Source organism: Melanostigma gelatinosum (assembly GCF_949748355.1).
Source record: "Melanostigma gelatinosum genome assembly, chromosome: 9".
Classification (NCBI taxonomy): domain Eukaryota; kingdom Metazoa; phylum Chordata; class Actinopteri; order Perciformes; family Zoarcidae; genus Melanostigma; species Melanostigma gelatinosum.
The window spans coordinates 17,149,300-17,169,137 of NC_136642.1; the positions used below are offsets into that span (position 1 = coordinate 17,149,300).

General features: G+C 43.9%; 1 protein-coding gene across 1 annotated transcript; it reads left to right on the forward strand.

Moving 5' to 3' along the window:
* The first annotated feature begins 4,822 nt into the window (after positions 1-4,822).
* Positions 4,823-15,331, forward strand: gapdhs (glyceraldehyde-3-phosphate dehydrogenase, spermatogenic). The gene is made up of 11 exons (XM_079274734.1): positions 4,823-4,913; positions 11,529-11,592; positions 12,273-12,369; positions 12,615-12,721; positions 13,306-13,396; positions 13,494-13,612; positions 13,751-13,832; positions 13,950-14,101; positions 14,237-14,399; positions 14,624-14,721; positions 14,846-15,331. The coding sequence occupies exons 1-11, from the start codon at positions 4,871-4,873 to the stop codon at positions 14,913-14,915; spliced, it is 1,086 nt and encodes a 361-aa protein (XP_079130860.1). The 5' UTR covers positions 4,823-4,870; the 3' UTR covers positions 14,916-15,331.
* The last annotated feature ends 4,507 nt before the right edge of the window (positions 15,332-19,838 follow it).

Consider the following 19,838-nt stretch of genomic DNA (forward strand, 5'->3'; position numbering starts at 1 on the left):
TGCTTCAGGCTGTTGTTTCTGCTGCGGTGAATCAGGAGGACATTGAGAGCAGCTGAGGGAGAAGTTTCTTTCAACGCAACCAAACCACCAGAGCCCGGCATCCATACAGACGCTGGACTTTTCCATCATCCAGATTTTGGACCCTGTTCACTCTCTGAGTGAGAACACTTTGTATCGACCTGCATACAGGCGGGACATGTTTGATTAATCTCTAAACAGATACCTGCATGTCACTGCAGAATTTGGAGGCAAAGAGACAAGATTTTGGTGTTGAAAATGTTCTAGCTTCCATTTGTAGTCAGAGTATTGACCAATCTCTTCTCAGCGGGCTTTGGTAAACAGTCCATGTGGAGAGGAAAAGGGCCAGAACGCATTGGCCAAAATGCAATCTAAGAACCGGCCATCGTCTGACGGCGATTTAGCTTTTTATTAGCTTGCCTGATTGGCTACTTGTGAGACAACTCGGTCGCAGACGTCGTCTCTCAAGTCCAACTCCATCCTCACCTCACAAGTTGCTAATGGGACCGTAAACAATGAGCGGCACACAAAAGAGGAGGTCTTGGCCCCGGTACACGTTATCCAGGTATCCCTTGGCTACACCGGAACCCCAGAAGTACTGTACGTTGCCCCCAGAGTAAAATCATCCGACCAATTGCCGATGCGTTCCTATAGATTGATGCTTGATGCACTCTACACTGTCTCTTAACTTTAACCTATCCTCCTTTATTAGATCAGATGTTCCAGGCTAACGCTAGCTAGCCAACTGTAGTATCTTAGCGGTCAACATTTTTTTTTCAATTTTGATGTGTCTTCTTTAAAATAAAAGGCTTTCTTGCGCCTCCTCATGCAAACTAATGACAGTGCTTTGCATTTAGCATTGGCAGAAGTGTGCTGCCCTCTGCTGGACAACACTGAAATGCAATACACCTCCTCACTTTGTTTTCTGTGTTGGGATTTGATTTGAATGTGTTATGGAACATTCATGACACAATGAAAAACTATTCAGTTAACAGTGTGCATTGTATTTCACTATAGTCTGTGTTGTTGTTTTTTTGGTTTGGACATAATCTTGAATACAGTGGAGGTAAAACACTGTTCACAACAATCTTAATGTTAGCTGTTCAGAAGGGAGAATCTCACTCCGCCAGCCCACGCTTTCAAGCCAGGACCCTTACCTTCAAGCAGTCTGTCTCACCGTTTGGCCACCATTGCGTTCCACCATTTTTGTCACAAAGTTTGGAAAATTGTGGAAATGCTGCAGCCTCAGGCATAGGCTATAAGTGGTGTCAAAGGTTTAAATCTGACTCAAGATGGTTTTGCTGTATTTCATCCCCTATCCTTCCCTTCTTTTCTTTCATTTTACACTGTATACTTTATTAAAAGGCAGATACGCCATAAAAAATAATTGTTATAATGAATGTTTTAACTTTGGCTCAAACCTGGCCCTCTCGGCTCTCTATCCAGACTTTGTGGTTTACTGATGCTCAGCAGCTCTTGGCATGAGTGTAACTCTGCGATTAGTGCCCCTTTAAACACTTATAATTCACAGCCTATGAAAATATTATCAGAGAGGGCCAGCTCTCTGCCTGAGGGGGTCAGGAGGTTGTTTTAATGGTACCATAGGCTCAGTGTGTTGAACTGTTCAAGTCCACAGCATTAGCGTTGTCTTAAATCACTTTCAGTGGGTTGAGAATGTGAAGAAAAACTATATACGAGATATAATCATACGGAGTAATGTAAACGTGAAAATTAGGCATAATGCACTGGCTATTAAACACATGACATAACTGGAACATATGGTAATTATTTTAAAAGTTTGAATTATAATGACAAACGGTTTGTTTTTCCAATGTTGTGTATGAGGGAAAGCCTGAAATCTCATATATATTCACATCTGCACACACCTCCGCTCAGACCTAAATTTCCTGTTAAGTAGTGGTAGGAGGTGTATATGACAGATTTGGCTCGGGGCTCAATTCAGCTGACGGTTTATAGAAGGAAGTTTAAATATCAATAAATACTTTGTTCTGCTACACAGGTGCTCCCTGTTCCCAAGACATAATCTATGGTGTGTGGAGGAAAGAAATGACGAAAGAGAAAAAGAATGCACTCAAGACATTGCAAAGGTTTTTCCTCATACGATAATCTCATAACAGATGAGAACACCATCTACTGCTTTTTCTCTTCTTATTGCCTGCTAAGAGTTGTACGTATGGCCCAGTGGAGTTTGCAGCTCATGCAGGGTGGACTAGAATTATTGTTATTATTAAAAAGTTAGAATTTATATTTTCTGTGACCAGTTTATTAGATTCCCTGCAAACCTGTTGAAATGACTCATTCTTGTTCATGGCAGTAATTCACAGATGACCTGAGCTTTGTTAACCCAAACAACGCACACATGACATTATCTACATCTGAGAATCATCTGTAGCCTTATGAACTTCTGCCTTCCATCGAAAGAGACATATGATTAACAGTGTATTCCACTTCATATAAAAGAGATATAGCAGTTGATAAATGAATTACCAGAACACATTTGTGTGCATTCATTTAACACTGCTTTATTATTTATCTATTCTGTTATTTGTTCTTAGATACATTCGTAAAACATATTAGATTCAGCTCAAGGTGAACAGAACAAACACTGACCATCAGTTAACGTTCCCTCATACTACTATATTACTGTAAGGGCAACTTCGCCCTCTGCTGCCCCTCAAAGAGAATGCATATGAAGTGTAATTAAATGGCCCTCAAGTTGAGTCACTCTTCTGTTTCATCCTGTGTACATTTTGTAAATAAATACATTTAGAAAAAGGCAAAAATGGGGAATGCTATGAAAACTAGATCGATCGACGGTGGACCCTCAAACGTCTAGTATGTTTAGTATTTCAATATGGCCTCTTTGTGGTGAGACCCAGTGCGTGGTCAGACCAAATATAACACAACTTGCTGTCTTTACCAATCTGAATATAATGTTTCCACTGCAGTGAGCACCACAAGCATAAGAGCTCCACTGTGAAAAAAAAACACAGGTCCTCTACAAAAACATCCTAAAACCTTCTCTGTGCTACATGCAGCGCGTTGTCCAAACTATGCTGACAGTCAACAGAATTAGCAGTGTGGTGTCAAAGAGTTGTGTGAGGAAAAGGCACAAGAGACAGCTTTTAAAACAGCCCTGCACAACATTTTACCACCCATTTATCATTGAACAGGAAGATTGCGCAATAGGCTACAGAACGGTGGTTTGTCCAGAAGATGGCGCCATAGGTTCACTTGTGGTACTGAGTGGGCCTCGTGACGGTGCTGAAATCTGAAAAATGTTAAATAGCCCACTCAGAAGAACTACATACGCTGATTTGATTGTATTATGTCCTTTAAACTTGAAACGAGTTGTGAGCATGACCTGAAAATGATCATGTTTTCTCAAATTTAACTAAATGTTATGCATAAATGATAGATAGATAGATAGATAGATAGATAGATAGATAGACAGACAGACAGACAGACAGACAGACAGACAGACAGACAGACAGACAGACAGACAGACAGACAGACAGACAGACAGACAGACAGACAGATATATAGATAGATAGATAGATAGATAGATAGACAGACAGACAGACAGACAGACAGACAGACAGACAGACAGACAGACAGACAGACAGACAGACAGACAGATAGATAGATAGACAGATAGACAGATAGATAGATAGATAGATAGATAGATAGATAGATAGATAGATAGATAGATAGACAGATAGATAGAGGACGCTGTTAGTCTCATGCACTCATTTACATGATACATCATCTGAGAGATAAAATGAAAAGTATAAACCAATTATGAGACATTAAGGATCTCGGGAAAAAGGTTTCAGATGAAAAATCTGAATGAAAATCTCGAACAAATTATAACATACAAATAATCTTGTACTACTCTGCGGAAATGCAATCAGGGATGACGAAATGCAAGACGGGATGTGCAGTGTGTGTAAATCATGTTGGTCAAGGAGCGATCCTTCCCTCTTGCGCTGCACTGCAGGGATTTCCCATGTTGCACGTGTACGCACCCTCCCTCACGTAGGCTTGTTATCACGTGCTGTGACGTTTGAAGGGGAAAGGAGGTGCAAAAAAAGGAGAGAAATAGTACAGAACAATTCATCCTAAATCGAATGATCTATTAATCTAATTTGTATTGTTATGTACTTTATTTTATATTGCTACGTGCATGCATATAAAACCAGTTCAGCAGCAGAACAGAAGGTCTCCTTAGGAACGTGACATGTTAGCTTCATGCATCTATAAACACACACACTCACACATACACTGCATCCACAGGCGATCCAGTCTACAATCCTTAACAGATCGAAGCACATGGAGAGCTGGTGTGTGCCAACAGTAACCTGCACCATGCAGAGTGACCAGCCTACCAATAATATGAATACTGTTTTTTTTACTATTGTGATCTGCAGCTGCTTCGTCTCTCTGCCTTTTGCAAATAAAGGATGTCCAAGCATCCAGCTGCTTTTCCTCAGTATTTCGTCACATGCACGTGACCAACTCTTGTGCATGGTGGGAATGGGACAAAATGTTACATCATTCCACTACTTCCACTTTGGCATCCTGCCAGTCTGTCTCTCTGATCTGTGTTTCTCTCTGGTTCATATTATCTTTAATCATCGACACCATTCTCGGGTCTTCATTGACGAGATGTGTAAAAACAACAACACCTAACCATCGGGGCTCCATCCCTCTAGTTACTATGGTAGCCGCCGCGAGAGCGCGTGACCAGTACCTCGTCCCGAATGGAGGCGAACAGCGAAGGAGGACATGACGTCAAGTCGTCAGGGCACGTGTCTGGTATAAAACAGGAATGCGGACTGCGCACACAGACCCACGCAGCATCAGCCCGAAAGGTAAGCCACCACACCGACTCACCGTGTAACGTGTCCGAGGCCCTAGTGACATGCACGACATGAGGACTTTAAATGTATTTCACACGACTCCGCCTCCGCTACAGTTTCAAACGTTATCGTATCTGTCGGTGCACACATGTAGGCCTGCCATACATCGACTTATTTCACTAACTAATGCCGTTTTAAATGGCAACCTGCATATCTTCTGTGAAATGCATCGCATGTATTTACGGAGGCTGACTTTTACTAATCGCCGTAAACTATTTACGGAAGCCGGTGTCCACCCCTTTGGCCTTATTAAGGAATTTCATATATTAATCAGCCACGCATTGTTATCTTACAGTGACGCTAGTGCACGAGAGAGTGGAGCAACGTTTCATTCATTTGTAAAACGACTCCTTTGGCAGGGTGAACGCTTTAATGGTGCAGGAAGAGAGAGCGCGAGGATGGGAGAGGATGCAGCCTTGGAGTCTGGAGAGAGGCCGGTCGTTGCGTAACGCTCTGTGAGTCGTTACGTTGCATCACAGAGCCGACATCAAAGCCTGTACAATGACCGCGAATGACGCCCGTTGTGAAGATAACCTAGATATACGAGTTGTGTCCCTTCATATTGTGATTCATTCATCTGACACTACGTTGTCTTCCTGAGCGGCTAACGTGACATTGGCAGCTCCTGCTGCATCTTTGCGGAAGTGGATTAGTCTCCATGTTTTTTACCCCTTTACAAAATATCTATTTCCGCGTTTATCACAGCAGCAACAGAGTCCTGTGTATGTAGATATGCGGTTTTAATGAAAATAGGTTTGCTGTAAAATCTGTAATTTTACTGCAATCCTACGTTCTCGTCCTGAGTCGATGTCCAGGGTGAGCGAGTTTAACGTTGCATAAGTGGAGGTGGAGACGTGCCTCCTGGGATCGCCATGATGAAGTCTGTCGTCGTTGCGCAATTTAGATTTCTGAGATGAAATGCAGCCTTGTCTCGCTATGAAGGGCAGCAGAGAGCAATGTGATGAAAGCGAATATAACGTTTGCTTTATTAAACGTCGAAATACTGAAATGATTGCTTCGAAGGGCAGAGACGCAGCGGAGTGTCGCATTATTCTGTCGCAGTTTGACTCGAGACCTGTTGATGGAGTTTGCAAAGAGCCCTGCGCTTTTAAAAAAAATAAAGTAACACTACCACACACCTGAAGTAAATTTATTAAGTCACCTTAATCAGCCGTACAGTATTTTGGTACAACAATAGTTTCATTAAAAAAAAACTGGACCGGTCAGCCTTGTTCAATGAGGGGAATTATTGTGCAAACATAGTTTATCTCATATATGCGGTGTTATTTATAGTATAATTGTGCCGCTCGCTGTTTGCTTGCAGTTACTCTCAATCGTCTCCTGTAGGTGTGGTAGCTGCAGCCATGTTTAGGCCTCGTCTACCCGTTGAAGGTTATGCCTCCAGCTGAGGAAGGTCACTGCAGGCCCTGCTGCCTTGATGCTGACCAGCTGCTGATCTTTATTCTCAACTCTATATCAACCGGGAGTCCCTTCTCTTAGCTCTGGATGAGTGAAGGTCACTAATAACGGGCACAGTGCTGCCAGGGAAATGCTAAGTATTATAGTCAAACAGCTTTATGTGCTGCTAGTTTGATCGCTGCATTTGCAGTGGTTAAATGCTACATTGATGCACCATGACAGGCTAGAATTGGCCAAATATGTGCCCTGTTCTGAGTTATATTATCATATTATTTGTAGATGCCATGCATATGAAGCACAGCTGTTATTAGCTTGCTCATTACTTTTGACGTTCAATTTGTTCTTGTAGTTGATGCCGATCAGGGTGTCTGCAAAAAACCTGAAATGTCAGTGACTGGGTTACCGACCTGTTGCTGAGCGAGGAGTAATCTGTTAGCCAAAGTGATTAGCTGGAGAACACTAGCAATGTACAGGATGCATTGTTCCAGCTTATCAAGAGCTACAGCTATAATATTAAGGAGATGTTGACACACAAGCGACTCATGATGTATGCAAGTGAAAGGCCGTGTGGTCTCTGTTACATTATTCATAGATATGGACTGGATGCTGTAACGAATGAATTAGATCTGAGGAAAGCGTGAGTGTCCCTCCATTTTATCAACCAGCCATCTTGTCCATGATGTGTGTAAGAGAGAAGGAACTCCAGAGTGACTCGGCACCTAACTGTTGCCAGTTTTAAGGCATCGGTTTTATTACGCAGTTATTCAAAATTGCAGTTGCAAGCATGGTATAGAGGAAGGTGGCAGACACAACCTTAAAGTGTACGCGTGCACAGAAGCGTGAGGGAGGAGAGGAGGCAGATGACGGGTCTAAGCTTGAGGAAGGATATCTGTCATCTGCCTGCTGTGCTGACACAAGCTGGTCGGCTGTGTGTGTGTGTGTGGGCGAGCATTCACCTCTGCAGAGCGGTCGCATGTCTCTCACCTGTTGAATCCTCCGTTTGATAAAGCAAACCTTTTACTAATTCATGATGGTGTGTGCATGGACAAGTCTTTGCTAACCTGCACTACATGCAACTTTTATAAAACTGCCTTCCTTATCTTCTATTTTAATTATTACTAAAGCTTCTTAAATTGTTGCAACTGTATAAATTCAGTATCTGCTTATCCTGTTAATTGGCTGCAGGTGAATGAGCTTATCTTGTCTGTCTGTCAGCGTGAGCCCATGCCTGCTGAGTAGGACACAGCCTGTGGTGCTGTGCTTGGTATGTGTCTGCCTGGTGACGTGATGATGTTTGACAATTAACTGACTAGTTTATGGCAGCAAAGTGACGTGTCAGTGATGAGGCTATAAAAAGGGAGGAAGCGGCTATACTGATGCGCAGAAGAAAAGTTCCTGAAGTTAAAGACAAAGTTTTGACTCCCCGTCACTACTGTGTGCACCTAAGGGTGTATAACCGGCATTTATTGTTCAGCCTCTGATGTATTTGTTTCACCGAGAGGCGTTCAAGAACAGAAAACATGGCCTAATTGGGTAGTCTGTATGGCCAATCAACCCACTGCAGTGGAAAAATACTGGTGAGAAAGAGGGTGTGGTTAAAAAGTGTGAGGAAGGTTTGAACGGAGACGAGACGGGCAGACACAGGAAGGGGGAGTGAAGCGAGGGAAGAGGCACGGAGTTCATTCACTCACTCTAGAGTTTACAATTTATACACAAACCAAGGCAACCCAAAGACTGAATATACTAGTTTATCTTAGTCTAGCTTAGCTGTACTTTTACTCTCCCGACTGGTACAACTTTAGAAGACAGCCACTCAAGTGTGTGTGCATGTATGTATGTGTACACATGTATATGTATGTATGTATGTGTACACATGTATATGTGTACACATGTATATATGTACACACGTACACACGTACACATATGTGTGTGTGTGTATATGTATATACATATATGTGTATGTGTGTATATATAGGGTTTTTTTGTGGGGGATGCCCAGTGTAACTCCTCCCCCTCTTCCCCATTGACTGGCCAAAGCCCCACACGTTGCTAGGAAACAGTAACTGACATGGGGGGGGGGGGGAAGAGTAGTAGTAGTAGTGTGTCACAAGTACATATTGTGCAGAGTGACTCGCACGTTCCCTATCGCATGTTTTCATAGGTTTTAACCCAAGCAACTCATTAAAATCCATTTTATGTATGTATGTATGTAGCCCAGACATCACATTAAGAACTTCGACTTGCGTATTTAGTGTTTTCTGTCTGTATGTTGAATGTTATACTGATGGAAAGATGTCCAGTAGTCTGTCCGCACTCCCTCAAACTGAGGTCCATGGATTAGACCAGAGTCTACACTCTGTCCAAGTGCTCTGTTGACATACAGCAGTATGTTGCCCACACACACACACACACACACAGTTAAACTCTGTTTGTGTGAGGGAGATGGGTCACAGCTCAGATGGGAGGGCAGGCAGACAAAATAGTTGCATTTTAATGATTAGTTTGGGTGGTGGGCTGAAGGGGGATGAGAGGTGGGATTTCATGGAGCCAAAAAAGACTGTTGAACCAGGGACGTAATTAAAGAGAGAAACGGCAGGTCGAAGCGAGCTCACTTTGACCAGAAAGGTAGCTTACGACACTTCAAGTCTCTGGCCGTCTGTCTGCCTCTTCTTTCTACATTTTAATGAGTGTCAGCAGATTGCATGCAACGTCTTTGCCCTGCACAATACTGTCTCTGTGAATGTCGCCACGGAGTGTGTGCTGATTGGTCTGCAGCCGAAAGAGGCAGGACTGGGACGAGCTGCACATCTAACCAATACTACATGGGAATGCACATCACTAAATCTGGAAGCTGAACAGTGGCGCTGCATCAGAGTATACTGGTTCAGCAGCAGCGTTTCATTCCATTTATTTATTCATTTTAGCTGCAATAAGAGGTTTTTTTTGTGGGGGATGCCCAGTGTAACTCCTCCCCCTTTTCCCCATTGACTGGCCAAAGCCCCACACAGTTGCTAGGCAACAGTAACTGACATGGCGGGAGGGGGGGAGTAGTAGTGTGTCACAAGTACATATTGTGCAGAGTGACTCGCACGCTTGTGCACGTTCCCTATCGCACGTTTTCATAAGTTTTAACCGAAGCAACTCATTAAAATCTATTTTCTGTGCACAGTCAAAAAGCCAAGTTGTTTAATTCTTCACATTTGGATCCACATAGTTTGGTTTTATGTGGCGCCACTAGTCTTTGTCCAGACCTTCATGCTGCTTTAGGGAAGTAGAATAGCCCACTCTGTTTTAAAAGGTAGCATCATCTGTCAGTAGAACAGCCATTTTATGTTGGAAAACCCAGGGCAACTGCTCCGTGCAGAGAAAATTGAGAAGTTTGCACAGAGGGAAAGACAGCCAGATAGAACACAGGCAACCAGGGGAAGGAGAGTTCAAAAGAGAGGAAAGAAGGCGGCAGCAGAGCTTTGTGAATGCACAGGAGGTAATGGTGGGAACAGAGTATAAAGGCCTAGTACGTAATGTGAGAACAGCACGGTCATACTGTCTCTCTGCCTCTCTCTCCTTTGGTGACCTTATATAATGGATGCTAGCAATAGAACACAAAATGGCTGCTCTGCCCTGAAAGGAAGGTTCTACAAAAGGCACACAAGAGACTGTTCCACAATATACTCTACTAATGACCCAGTGAGAGATCTGACACAGACTGTTCAATAAATTGATTTTGACTGGCATCACATAGGGTGACAGTTCCAGCGAGACGGAGCATCTATTTGTGCTTCATAGCAAGTGAATAAATCCAGGTTGGAATTATTATCTTCTATTGTTCAAGAGCGTGTGTGAGAATGAGAGATTTATCCTAATCTGGTTGCCCCTTTAGTCTGTTTAAAGTGCTCCCACAATGCATTTCACCAGATCGACATCCTGTTTTACATGCTCCCCACTGGTTCTCACTCACACACCAGATTAGGAGATTACAGTAGTCTAGAATGACAACCAACCAGTCTCAAGGACAATCTGCGTTGCCCTTACTTACTGCACCTGCGCTTGTTACACACGCACACACACACGTTGGCTACTGTCAGGCTATCACCTGGTCAGTGAGTCATCTGTTCACCTGTATGAGTAAGTGTTTAGACACACCAATAAACCCTAAATGAGTCCAGAGTCATTCTGTTTTTTAGATTTTGAAACGTGTCTTCAAACAGCTGTTAGGTGTTGAAATATAATGCTCAATTGTTTGATTTCTAAAAGAACATATTGGCGACCTAATCCACACATTCAAATCTTGAGGTTTTTTTTGGTGCCAAAAGGGAAAGAGGATTTGAGAAGCTAAATACGATGCATGTGCATATCCCTGCTAACAATGACAGCAAAGGAGAGGAAGAGGTGGGGTTAGAAGGTGAAGGAGAGGTGATGCAATTGGTAGGAGGAGAGGACAGAGGAGGCGTGGAGCGCTGAATCAGGCAGATTAGTGTGCAGCACGGAAAGCGGAGGAAAAGGAGGTCACATAGTTGAGTCGAGGCCAGGCTTCCTCTTTGTTCACTCTGCATACAAGTCTGTTTGTTGGGTACACCTTCCCCGTTCTCCCTCCTTACCAATTGTTTTCAAAACATGTCCCTGCATGGTGTAGCACATCTCCACCCCTGCAGCAGATGCACATAAAACGTGTTTCACAGCCTGTTTTTTTTCCGTCACAGACAAAAAAGCACACTTTCACCGCTGCAGTCTGGTGTTTCAACTTCAGCTGAAGCACCCCGCTCCTCTTGTCATGCAAGCTTTAGGAGCACACCAAATACTGTACCAGCTGGGTGTTTTTTCACCCTTTTTAGTGCAAATGTGTCACGCCGCCTGTCTGCTATGAAGCTGCTACTGTAGCGTTGCTGTACAGCAAATGAACATAACAATGTAGATGTTAAGTTTGTTCCACAGAGCATTTTCATGTCTCGGTCCAAACACTTGTGTATACTGAATGTATTTAAACTCTGAGAAATAAAAGAGGGCGTTCACATTGTTACACTACAGTCATCTGACGGAGTGTGCTGCCAGCTAGAGGACATTCTTAACTGAGATTGGCTGCATGTTTTTATCAATCAGTAGCTGTAGTTTTAGTCTTTCTAATGTCTTTGGTTTCTTTGTTTCTCCCAGGTAACTCAATCCCCCCCCAAGCAGCAGCAGCAGCCATGTCAGACCTCTGTGTTGGAATCAATGGGTGAGTTAAAACACACACACACTTTTAAAACCGGGATTCAGACTGGGATAGGACGTCAGAGAGGCATATTTTGGGGATAGGCATTTACTATTCCACAACAAGTTATGATGATCAGCAAATGGATATGATGAGGAGTGAAAATACATTTGCTCCGAGGGTGAAATAGTTTTGATTACCTTTATGAAATCCACCCTTTGATACAGTATGCTGAAGTTTGACATGAGCAACACAGAACGGCACAAATGGACTCCTATCAAATGATAAATGGCAGAGTACAAGCAATGTAACTGATCTGGCAAAAAAAAACAAGTGCTCCATGACCCAGTAACTTCACAATAAAAGTCTTGAAGTTGTTTGTTGTAGAAACGCTTTCAATTTCAACCAACAACAAAGAGGTCAGCTTTCATCAATCGTAGCTTAACAGCAGTGGAGCTGCAGGAATATAGGCGTGTTGGAACTCATGATATTCTGCTGATGGGGATTAATGGCCAGCTCTTGTTCTGTAGTAGGAAAGGCACGGGAAGTTATTTTGCAATGACGTGAGATCACAGTTTGAGGCTTTGCTAGAGGATGCATATGAGGTCCCACGAGTAGTTCGGCAGCCTGAGTAAGTCTCCCACCACATTCCCAAAACAACTATTATTAATCTCTCTCTCCCCCCCCCCTCTCTCTCTCTGCAGTTTCGGCCGTATTGGCCGTCTGGTCTTGAGGGCTTGCCTTCAGAAAGGCATCAAGGTTGTGGCCGTCAATGACCCCTTCATCGACTTGCAGTACATGGTGAGACACGTACTTGCTTACAAATTATTAAAATGTATTTAAATTCCAGTGGAGCATCTGGTGTATGTGATTTACATCATTACTCACTTTGAATATTGGATAGGAAAACCAGATTCAAGCCTGCAGTGTGTATTGTGCAAGAGCCGGGCTGTTAAGTGCATGAAATTATATACTGTAGTGTTCTAATGAGGTTCTCCTCTGCCTACCTGCTCTTATAACATCATCATTTCCCTCCTGCCTCCTAGGTCTACATGTTCAAGTATGACTCTACCCACGGCCGTTACCACGGTGAGGTGTCCCAAGAAGACGGCAAGCTCATCGTCGACGACCAAGAAATCTCTGTGTTCCAGTGGTGAGTGAGGAAGATGTTTGGTGTTTATGTTAACAGGTGGCCACAAGCTCCAGTGAGGCCAGGATCAGGCCAGCTGATTTATTATGAGGGAATCTTTTCATTTAAAGCAGCTTCAGTACAATTTTAATTATATCTGAGAGGTAATAGACGTCGCCGTCTAAGAGCTCAGTTTGAATTATTTAATTATATTGTTAAGGTGAGGTATTTTAATGCCAGTTTCACCTCCTGGTCTTTAGTATAGAATGATGGAATGAGAGTTTGTGCTGACTAGGGTGTTACTCGTATAGCTGCCCCCCCCCAGCTGTTTTAGTCCTTTCAGTAATGGCGCTTCCTCTGTGCAGAAGGCAACACCAGAAAGGAGTGTTGTAAAAGCAACATTCCTGTTCCTCTTTGAGCACAGTGTAAAATTGTGAGGTGACCCGCCGTCGTTTTTAACCTCACTGTCTACTTTTTTGGCAGACTCTTTAATCCCACGGTGTTAATTTAAGTGTAGTAAAAAATGTACTTTCCTATATCAATGCCAACAACTAAATGGCAGTGATTATCATTCATCTGAGACTGACTCTGATCTTCTCTGATTCTAGTATGAAGCCATCAGAGATCCCCTGGGGCAAGGCTGGAGCCAAGTATGTTGTCGAGTCCACCGGCGTCTTCCTCAGTGTGGAGAAGGCCACCGTATGTACTCGCGTATACTCATTCACAAATAAAGAAACAAATGCACAGATGGTCCGGCCTCTAACCCGTGCCCTCTTCCTCTCCTGTCTGATCGCAGTCTCACATCCAGGGCGGAGCAAAGCGCGTGGTTGTTTCCGCCCCCTCACCCGATGCTCCAATGTTCGTCATGGGAGTTAACGAGGACAAATACGACCCCTCCACCATGACCATTGTCAGGTAACATACCGTTTGGGTTTGGACATTCATTCAGGGTGCATTTTTTATTTTCATAAACAACTTCTTAGATTTGTATGTCAAGAGAACTGAATCTAATAGTCTGATAGTTGCTGACCATGTCTGTCTTTCTGTTGACAGCAATGCTTCCTGCACCACCAACTGCCTGGCCCCCCTGGCCAAAGTCATCAATGATAACTTTGGCATTGAGGAGGCTCTCATGGTAGGTCACAGTGAATCTGTGTCCAGCCATTGCTGTGACATGGACTTTTTAATAGATGGTACTGTATATGTGTGACAGTTACTCATGTTTTGTGCAATGCGACGCTCCTCTCCGTAGACTACGGTCCATGCGTACACAGCCACCCAGAAGACTGTGGACGGTCCCAGCGCCAAGGCCTGGCGTGATGGCCGCGGTGCCGCCCAGAACATCATTCCAGCCTCCACTGGTGCCGCCAAGGCAGTGGGCAAAGTCATCCCCGAACTCAACGGGTACGGTCAACCACATTTGTTATCATCTTGATGAGATGCACCTTTGCCAATTGTGGCCAGGCGCTTAAGATCAAAAAAATGAAACTGATGGTGGTGACAAACGTCCAATATCTCTTTTGTCCGTCCGCTCTCTAGTAAGCTGACTGGCATGGCGTTCAGGGTGCCAGTGGCTGATGTGTCAGTGGTGGACCTGACATGCCGTCTGTCCAAGCCTGCAACTTATGCTCAAATTAAGGAAGCCTGCAAGAAGGCCGCAGATGGGCCCATGAAGGGAGTCCTGGGTTACACAGAGGACCAGGTAACACCAAACTTATTTCACATGTACTGTAATGCAAATGCATGGCTAGTAATGATGCCAAAACTTGTAAGTGAGGGTTGGATGGGGTAAAGAGGTTCAGGCCTGGTGATGTGCTTGTGTTCATTCAATTGAGATGCATGGATTTATATTTACATTCATTTCTGTTCTTAATTAATTTAATTGAAAAAAAAAAATGGAAATGGAAATGTTTGGTTTTTTTGCAGGTGGTGTCCTCTGACTTCATCGGTGACACCCACTCCTCCATCTTTGATGCTGGTGCCGGCATCGCCCTCAACGACAACTTCGTCAAGCTCATTGCCTGGTTAGTTTTCAAATGTCTTAGTTAGTCCCACATGAAAAACAGGAAGTAAGGGGTTAGCTGACGCAGTTTTTATCTTTTTCAAAACAAAACAATGAATTTCTCTTTTTGCTCCCACTCTCTCCAGGTATGATAATGAGTTTGGCTACAGCCACCGTGTCGCTGACCTGCTGCTGTACATGCACTCCAAGGAGTAGACACTTCCTGTCCAAAAAGGACATCAAGAAAGGGACCACCCCAACTTATCCCCCCACACCCTCCCTTTTCTTTTACACACAGGCACCACCCATAGCCAAGTCATAGCATCACAGCCCTTAGCTCTACTACAGTATACGTAGGCAGCAGCCGCAGTGTTTGAGTGTTCTGAGTTAATCTGTTTTTTCCTTTAATGACGATCAGTTGGTGACAGTATTTGTGTCTGTGTGCCCGCGCTCTATCTCCCACTGCCACTTTAGATGTGTCCTTACTGCTCAGTGCTATGGTAACTACTGTATCCATCCCCCTGTTCTGTGTTTTAACGGTTTCATCGCCAGTGGAAAGAGGACGCTGAGTGGCAGAACTACTGTAACTCTGCTTAGGAGAAATACAACTTGAAAAAAGGTCAAACTGTCAAGTTCTCCTGTGGTTTTTTTTTATCATTATCTGTGTCCTATGGAGCCTCGACACTGATGAAATGTAGAAGAAGGTTGTCCTAAAAACTAAACTTAATTAATAATATTGTAAATAATTAACATGGAGCACAATAACTTTAAATCTTTGTGAATTTAATCTCTAATCATTTTACAGAAATGTATGAATTTACTGGATACATTAAACTCCTCAGGCTGCTGAAAATCTAGTAAGTAAAACAAACTAGATACTTAAACCTCTTCATACCTCTAAAATAATCAATACTTTATCCTCAAACCTTTAAAAAAACAAATGATGGGAGGAACTTGATATTTTCTCCTCTTCAGAACTTAAACATTTAAATAAGTAAAAACGTGATACTTTAATAAATAAATACTCTCTCCTCTTCGGGTCGCTAAAAACCCTTAAAATAACTAAAAACTAGGTGTTCTGGACTCACTCTCAGGACGCAGCCCGGCCAGGCGACAGCCTCTCAGGTACGCGGCACCTTCATCTTCAATCTGATTGGACGACAGATCTTCGACCGCCAGGGTCTGGTTCTTCAGCAAGTCGGCTAGATGACGCGCGCGGTTGCTGCACAGAACAAATCTCCCCGGAGGCCTTCAGAATTACAAGTGAATCCCTGTGCAGTTTAACTAAATGGGGACGATATTGTTGATTGTCAGTCTTCAACCAATCAGATCTTTAGTTTGACATGTTTGGCGTATTCTTTGACATGCCAGAGCTGTTGTGAAACTAGCTAGCAGAACTTTGTAGTAAGAGTCAAAGTTTAAAGATATGAAAGACGTTTTTACGTGACATTACATTTTTAGTGTTTTTGCATGTTTGGCGGTGACAATCCCGATATCTACTGCCTCTGTCGAGCGGACATTTTCAGCCCTCAAACTCATTAAAACATGTTCAAGAAATACAACTGGGGAGGCTCGACTGTCATCACTGGCGTCCATGAATCGAAGGACCTCTGGCTGGAACTGAACCGCCCCAATGTACAACAGTGTCATTAAACTCTCTGTAATCAAAGAAAGGAGGATGGACTTTGTCTTTAAATAGTAAACGGCAGCTTTGGTAAGTGAACTTCTTTTGTTTTGTACATCTGCAGTAGGTTCTTGTGAGTTTGTTCTTGTCATTGTGTTATTTAAGTTTTGATATGCATTGCCAGTTAATGGCGACTCATCCGTCATGCTGGCATCATAATGAGGTTATTGGAAGGTGGTTCAACTGTAATAGGACAGCACTGAAGGCCCAGGTATAAAATACACGGCCCGCCACTGCATGTACTATTAACAATATAACAGCGGTAAGAGACAGAGGGCAGTACAAGGACGTGGTCAACAACCTTCTACATCCCGACGGGGTTCACGCACCCCCAATCCCCCACACCCTTAAAAAAAAAAAACCAACGGCATATTTATAGCCTCATAGAAATCGGACCAATGAGAGAACAGTTTGCTCGCGCGTGGCGTTTGTTTACAATATTTAGTCCGCTGTTAAATGTTGCAGTGTGAACACAAACCGAACAAAGGGGGCGCTGCAACATTGTATCATCCCTGAATCAGAACAACGCAAACTAACTGAAGGTGTGAAAACGCCCTGAAACACTGCAACAAAGTTTCAATCACTTTCAGTTACACAAGGAGTCACTTTTAAAGAGCAATCAGGATGGCGAGGCTGTATTGTCACATGTCAAATAACGACAAATAAAGGCTAAACTACGGCGGAATCCGCTCCGAATCACTGGCAGCTGCAGTGACCAAACAGTCTTGAAACCTCTGCTAGAATCAAGTGAAGAGGATGAGCTATAATCAGATAAGGACGTTGCAGAAGAAACATGTTTGCTAGCGATATCATCGCGCACTTTACAGGAATGTGATCTGACTCACAGCATGAATAAATAAATCGAAAGTTACGAATGTAACTACGGTTCTATGAATCCTGGTTGACCGCCAGAGGCAGTGCTTCACACTGGATGACTTATACCAAAAGAGTCACGAGGAAGCACAGTAACTACCTCGTATAGCTCCGGCAGAGAAAATTGGCCAAAGAACCCTCCCCAGTGGGTGAGGGGTGGCAACGTTAACTCTGTAGTGTTTGGTGAATGTGCTCGGTGATGCCCATGAGGCCGCAGCACATATATCCTCCACAGGCACACCACTCAGGCTTGCCCTTGGTGTGGAGACACTCTTGGTAGTGACCCTTCACCCCGGATGGCCGAGCACAGCCGCTCGCCTTGTATGTATAGGCAATGGCCTCCACTATCCAGTGGGACAGGTGCTGTTTAAAAAAAAAAAAAAGGAGCACAGCCCTTCTTAGGCTCACCATAACTGACTATGCAGGCGGTGGCTTCCACATAAGCTCTGAGGGCCCACACTGGGCACAGCAGCCTTGACCTCTCCTCTCCCAATGGGGAGGGGGGGGGGGGGGGGGGGTCAACTTTGCCAGCTGGATAGGCCGGTTTATATTTGAACGTATCCACACCCTTGGGAGAAACACTGCATTAGGCCAGAAAGTGACACCCAAGCCATCTGAGTTCCACCTCAGACATGATTTTCCCACTGACGGGGCATGCAGCTTGCCCCCATATTGAGCTGAATTGACGGCAAGGAGAAAACCGTTTTGCCGATAGCCATCTCGGCTCCGCCTGTGCCAGGGGTTCAAAAGGAGACAAGCATAAGGTGTCCAGTACCAAGGGTAGGTCCCATGCAGGGGAGACCGGCCCTTATCTAGGAGGGACTGTAGAAACTCAGTACAGCAGGCACGGGGCGCTGTACTGGGACCTTGTTCTAAGCCGCACACCAGTCAGAACAGCTTCCACCTGTTCTTTGTACTGCATGCGCGAGACAGAAGATATCCAGTGTGAAGCACTGCCTCTGGCGGTCAGTAAGGATGAAATAGAACACTCATCACCGGCGATAATAGTTTAGTCTACACAAGGGATTTAGCATGGAAAACATCCCGCAGCAGGTCTGCCAGCGGCCGCCCGGTCGAAGCCATGAGTGCTGCTAGATCCACAGGGATGAGCTGCTAGTAATCGGTTGCTTCTGTCTTGCTCCCCGACTCGACCAATCCTGCTTACGAAGGAGGTTCGGACCGCCTACCTCACTAACATACGGACACAGAAATACAGAAATAACTAAATGAAGGAATACAGAAATGTAGAAATAGATTAATTAATTTAAGTTCTGTATTTATTTCATCATGTATTTATTCATTTCTGTATTCATACATTGGAAGGAGTCTTCTAAATGGGACAGCCATAAAGATGGCTGAACATAACGATGTCAAGTCGGTCCATCTGAATGATCTTGAAGAGAACCTCTTGCTGGCTCCAGCTGCTGAGACTGAGAAGCATGAAAATCCCAGTTATTTCACGCCGGCCCTATATAATAACCTTGAACGGCGGCGAAATGTGGCTCAACATATCAATGATGTCGCATCGGCCCGAAATGATGAGCTTGAAAAACGGCTAAAGATGGCTGAACATCTGAATGACCTTAAAGAGAGCTTCATGATGCCTCCAGCTGCTGAGACTCAGACCAGAAGTTGGTGGTCTCGCTGTGGCAAAGGTCTACTGACAGCAGGATTGTTTGTTGGTGTCGCTGGAGTGGGAATCGTGAGAACTTTGTGTGGGACTGGATAGTGCAACCCACAAGTGATAGAATTGTGATTAGCACAAAGATAACATGTTGTGAGTGTGATGCCCACCAAGTTAGCGGGACGTGAAGAGCGAAGCAGGATGTGAAATCCTTCTTTTCGAGTGACTAAGCGTTCAGGAACTGCAAGGTTAAAATAATGTTTATTTTACATTTCATATATATTTATGTTGTGAGTGTGATGCCCACCAATGTGTTGTCACATATGTGTTATGCATTTATGTTTTTATGCACAGCCAATATGTTTTAAAGTGAGCATGCTTGTTTATTCCAGCAGTAGTTTTACAAGTGACTGACCTAGTGGGAACAATGATGTTGCCACTAAAGCCACTAGAAGGCACTGTACTCCAGAGAAAGCTAGCACGGCGTGAAGAGCGAAGCAGGATGTGAAATCCTTCTTTTCGAGTGACTAAGCGTTCAGGAGAGAACAGCAAGGCTAATTCAATTCAATTCAATCATATTTATTTTTGTATAGCCCAAAATCACAAATTACAAATTTGCCTCAGAGGGCTTTACAATATGTACACGTTTGACATCCTCTTGTCCCGGAACCCTCACATCAGAACAGGAAAAACTCCCCAAAAACCCCTTTAACGGGGAGGAAAGAGGAAGAAACCTGTGGGAGAGCAATAGAGTGACTAATAATGTTTCGCATTTTAAGACCATCCTCCAGTTATAGATTCTGTTATCCTTCATGTTCGAGAACATTTAATGTGCGTGTACTGTACCAAAAATAATGTTTATTTTCGTTGTTTAGTGCTGGATGGAATTGGTGTCCGTCTGCGCTACATGTACATTTGAGCTAGCACAAAGATAACATGTTGTGAGTGTGATGCCCAC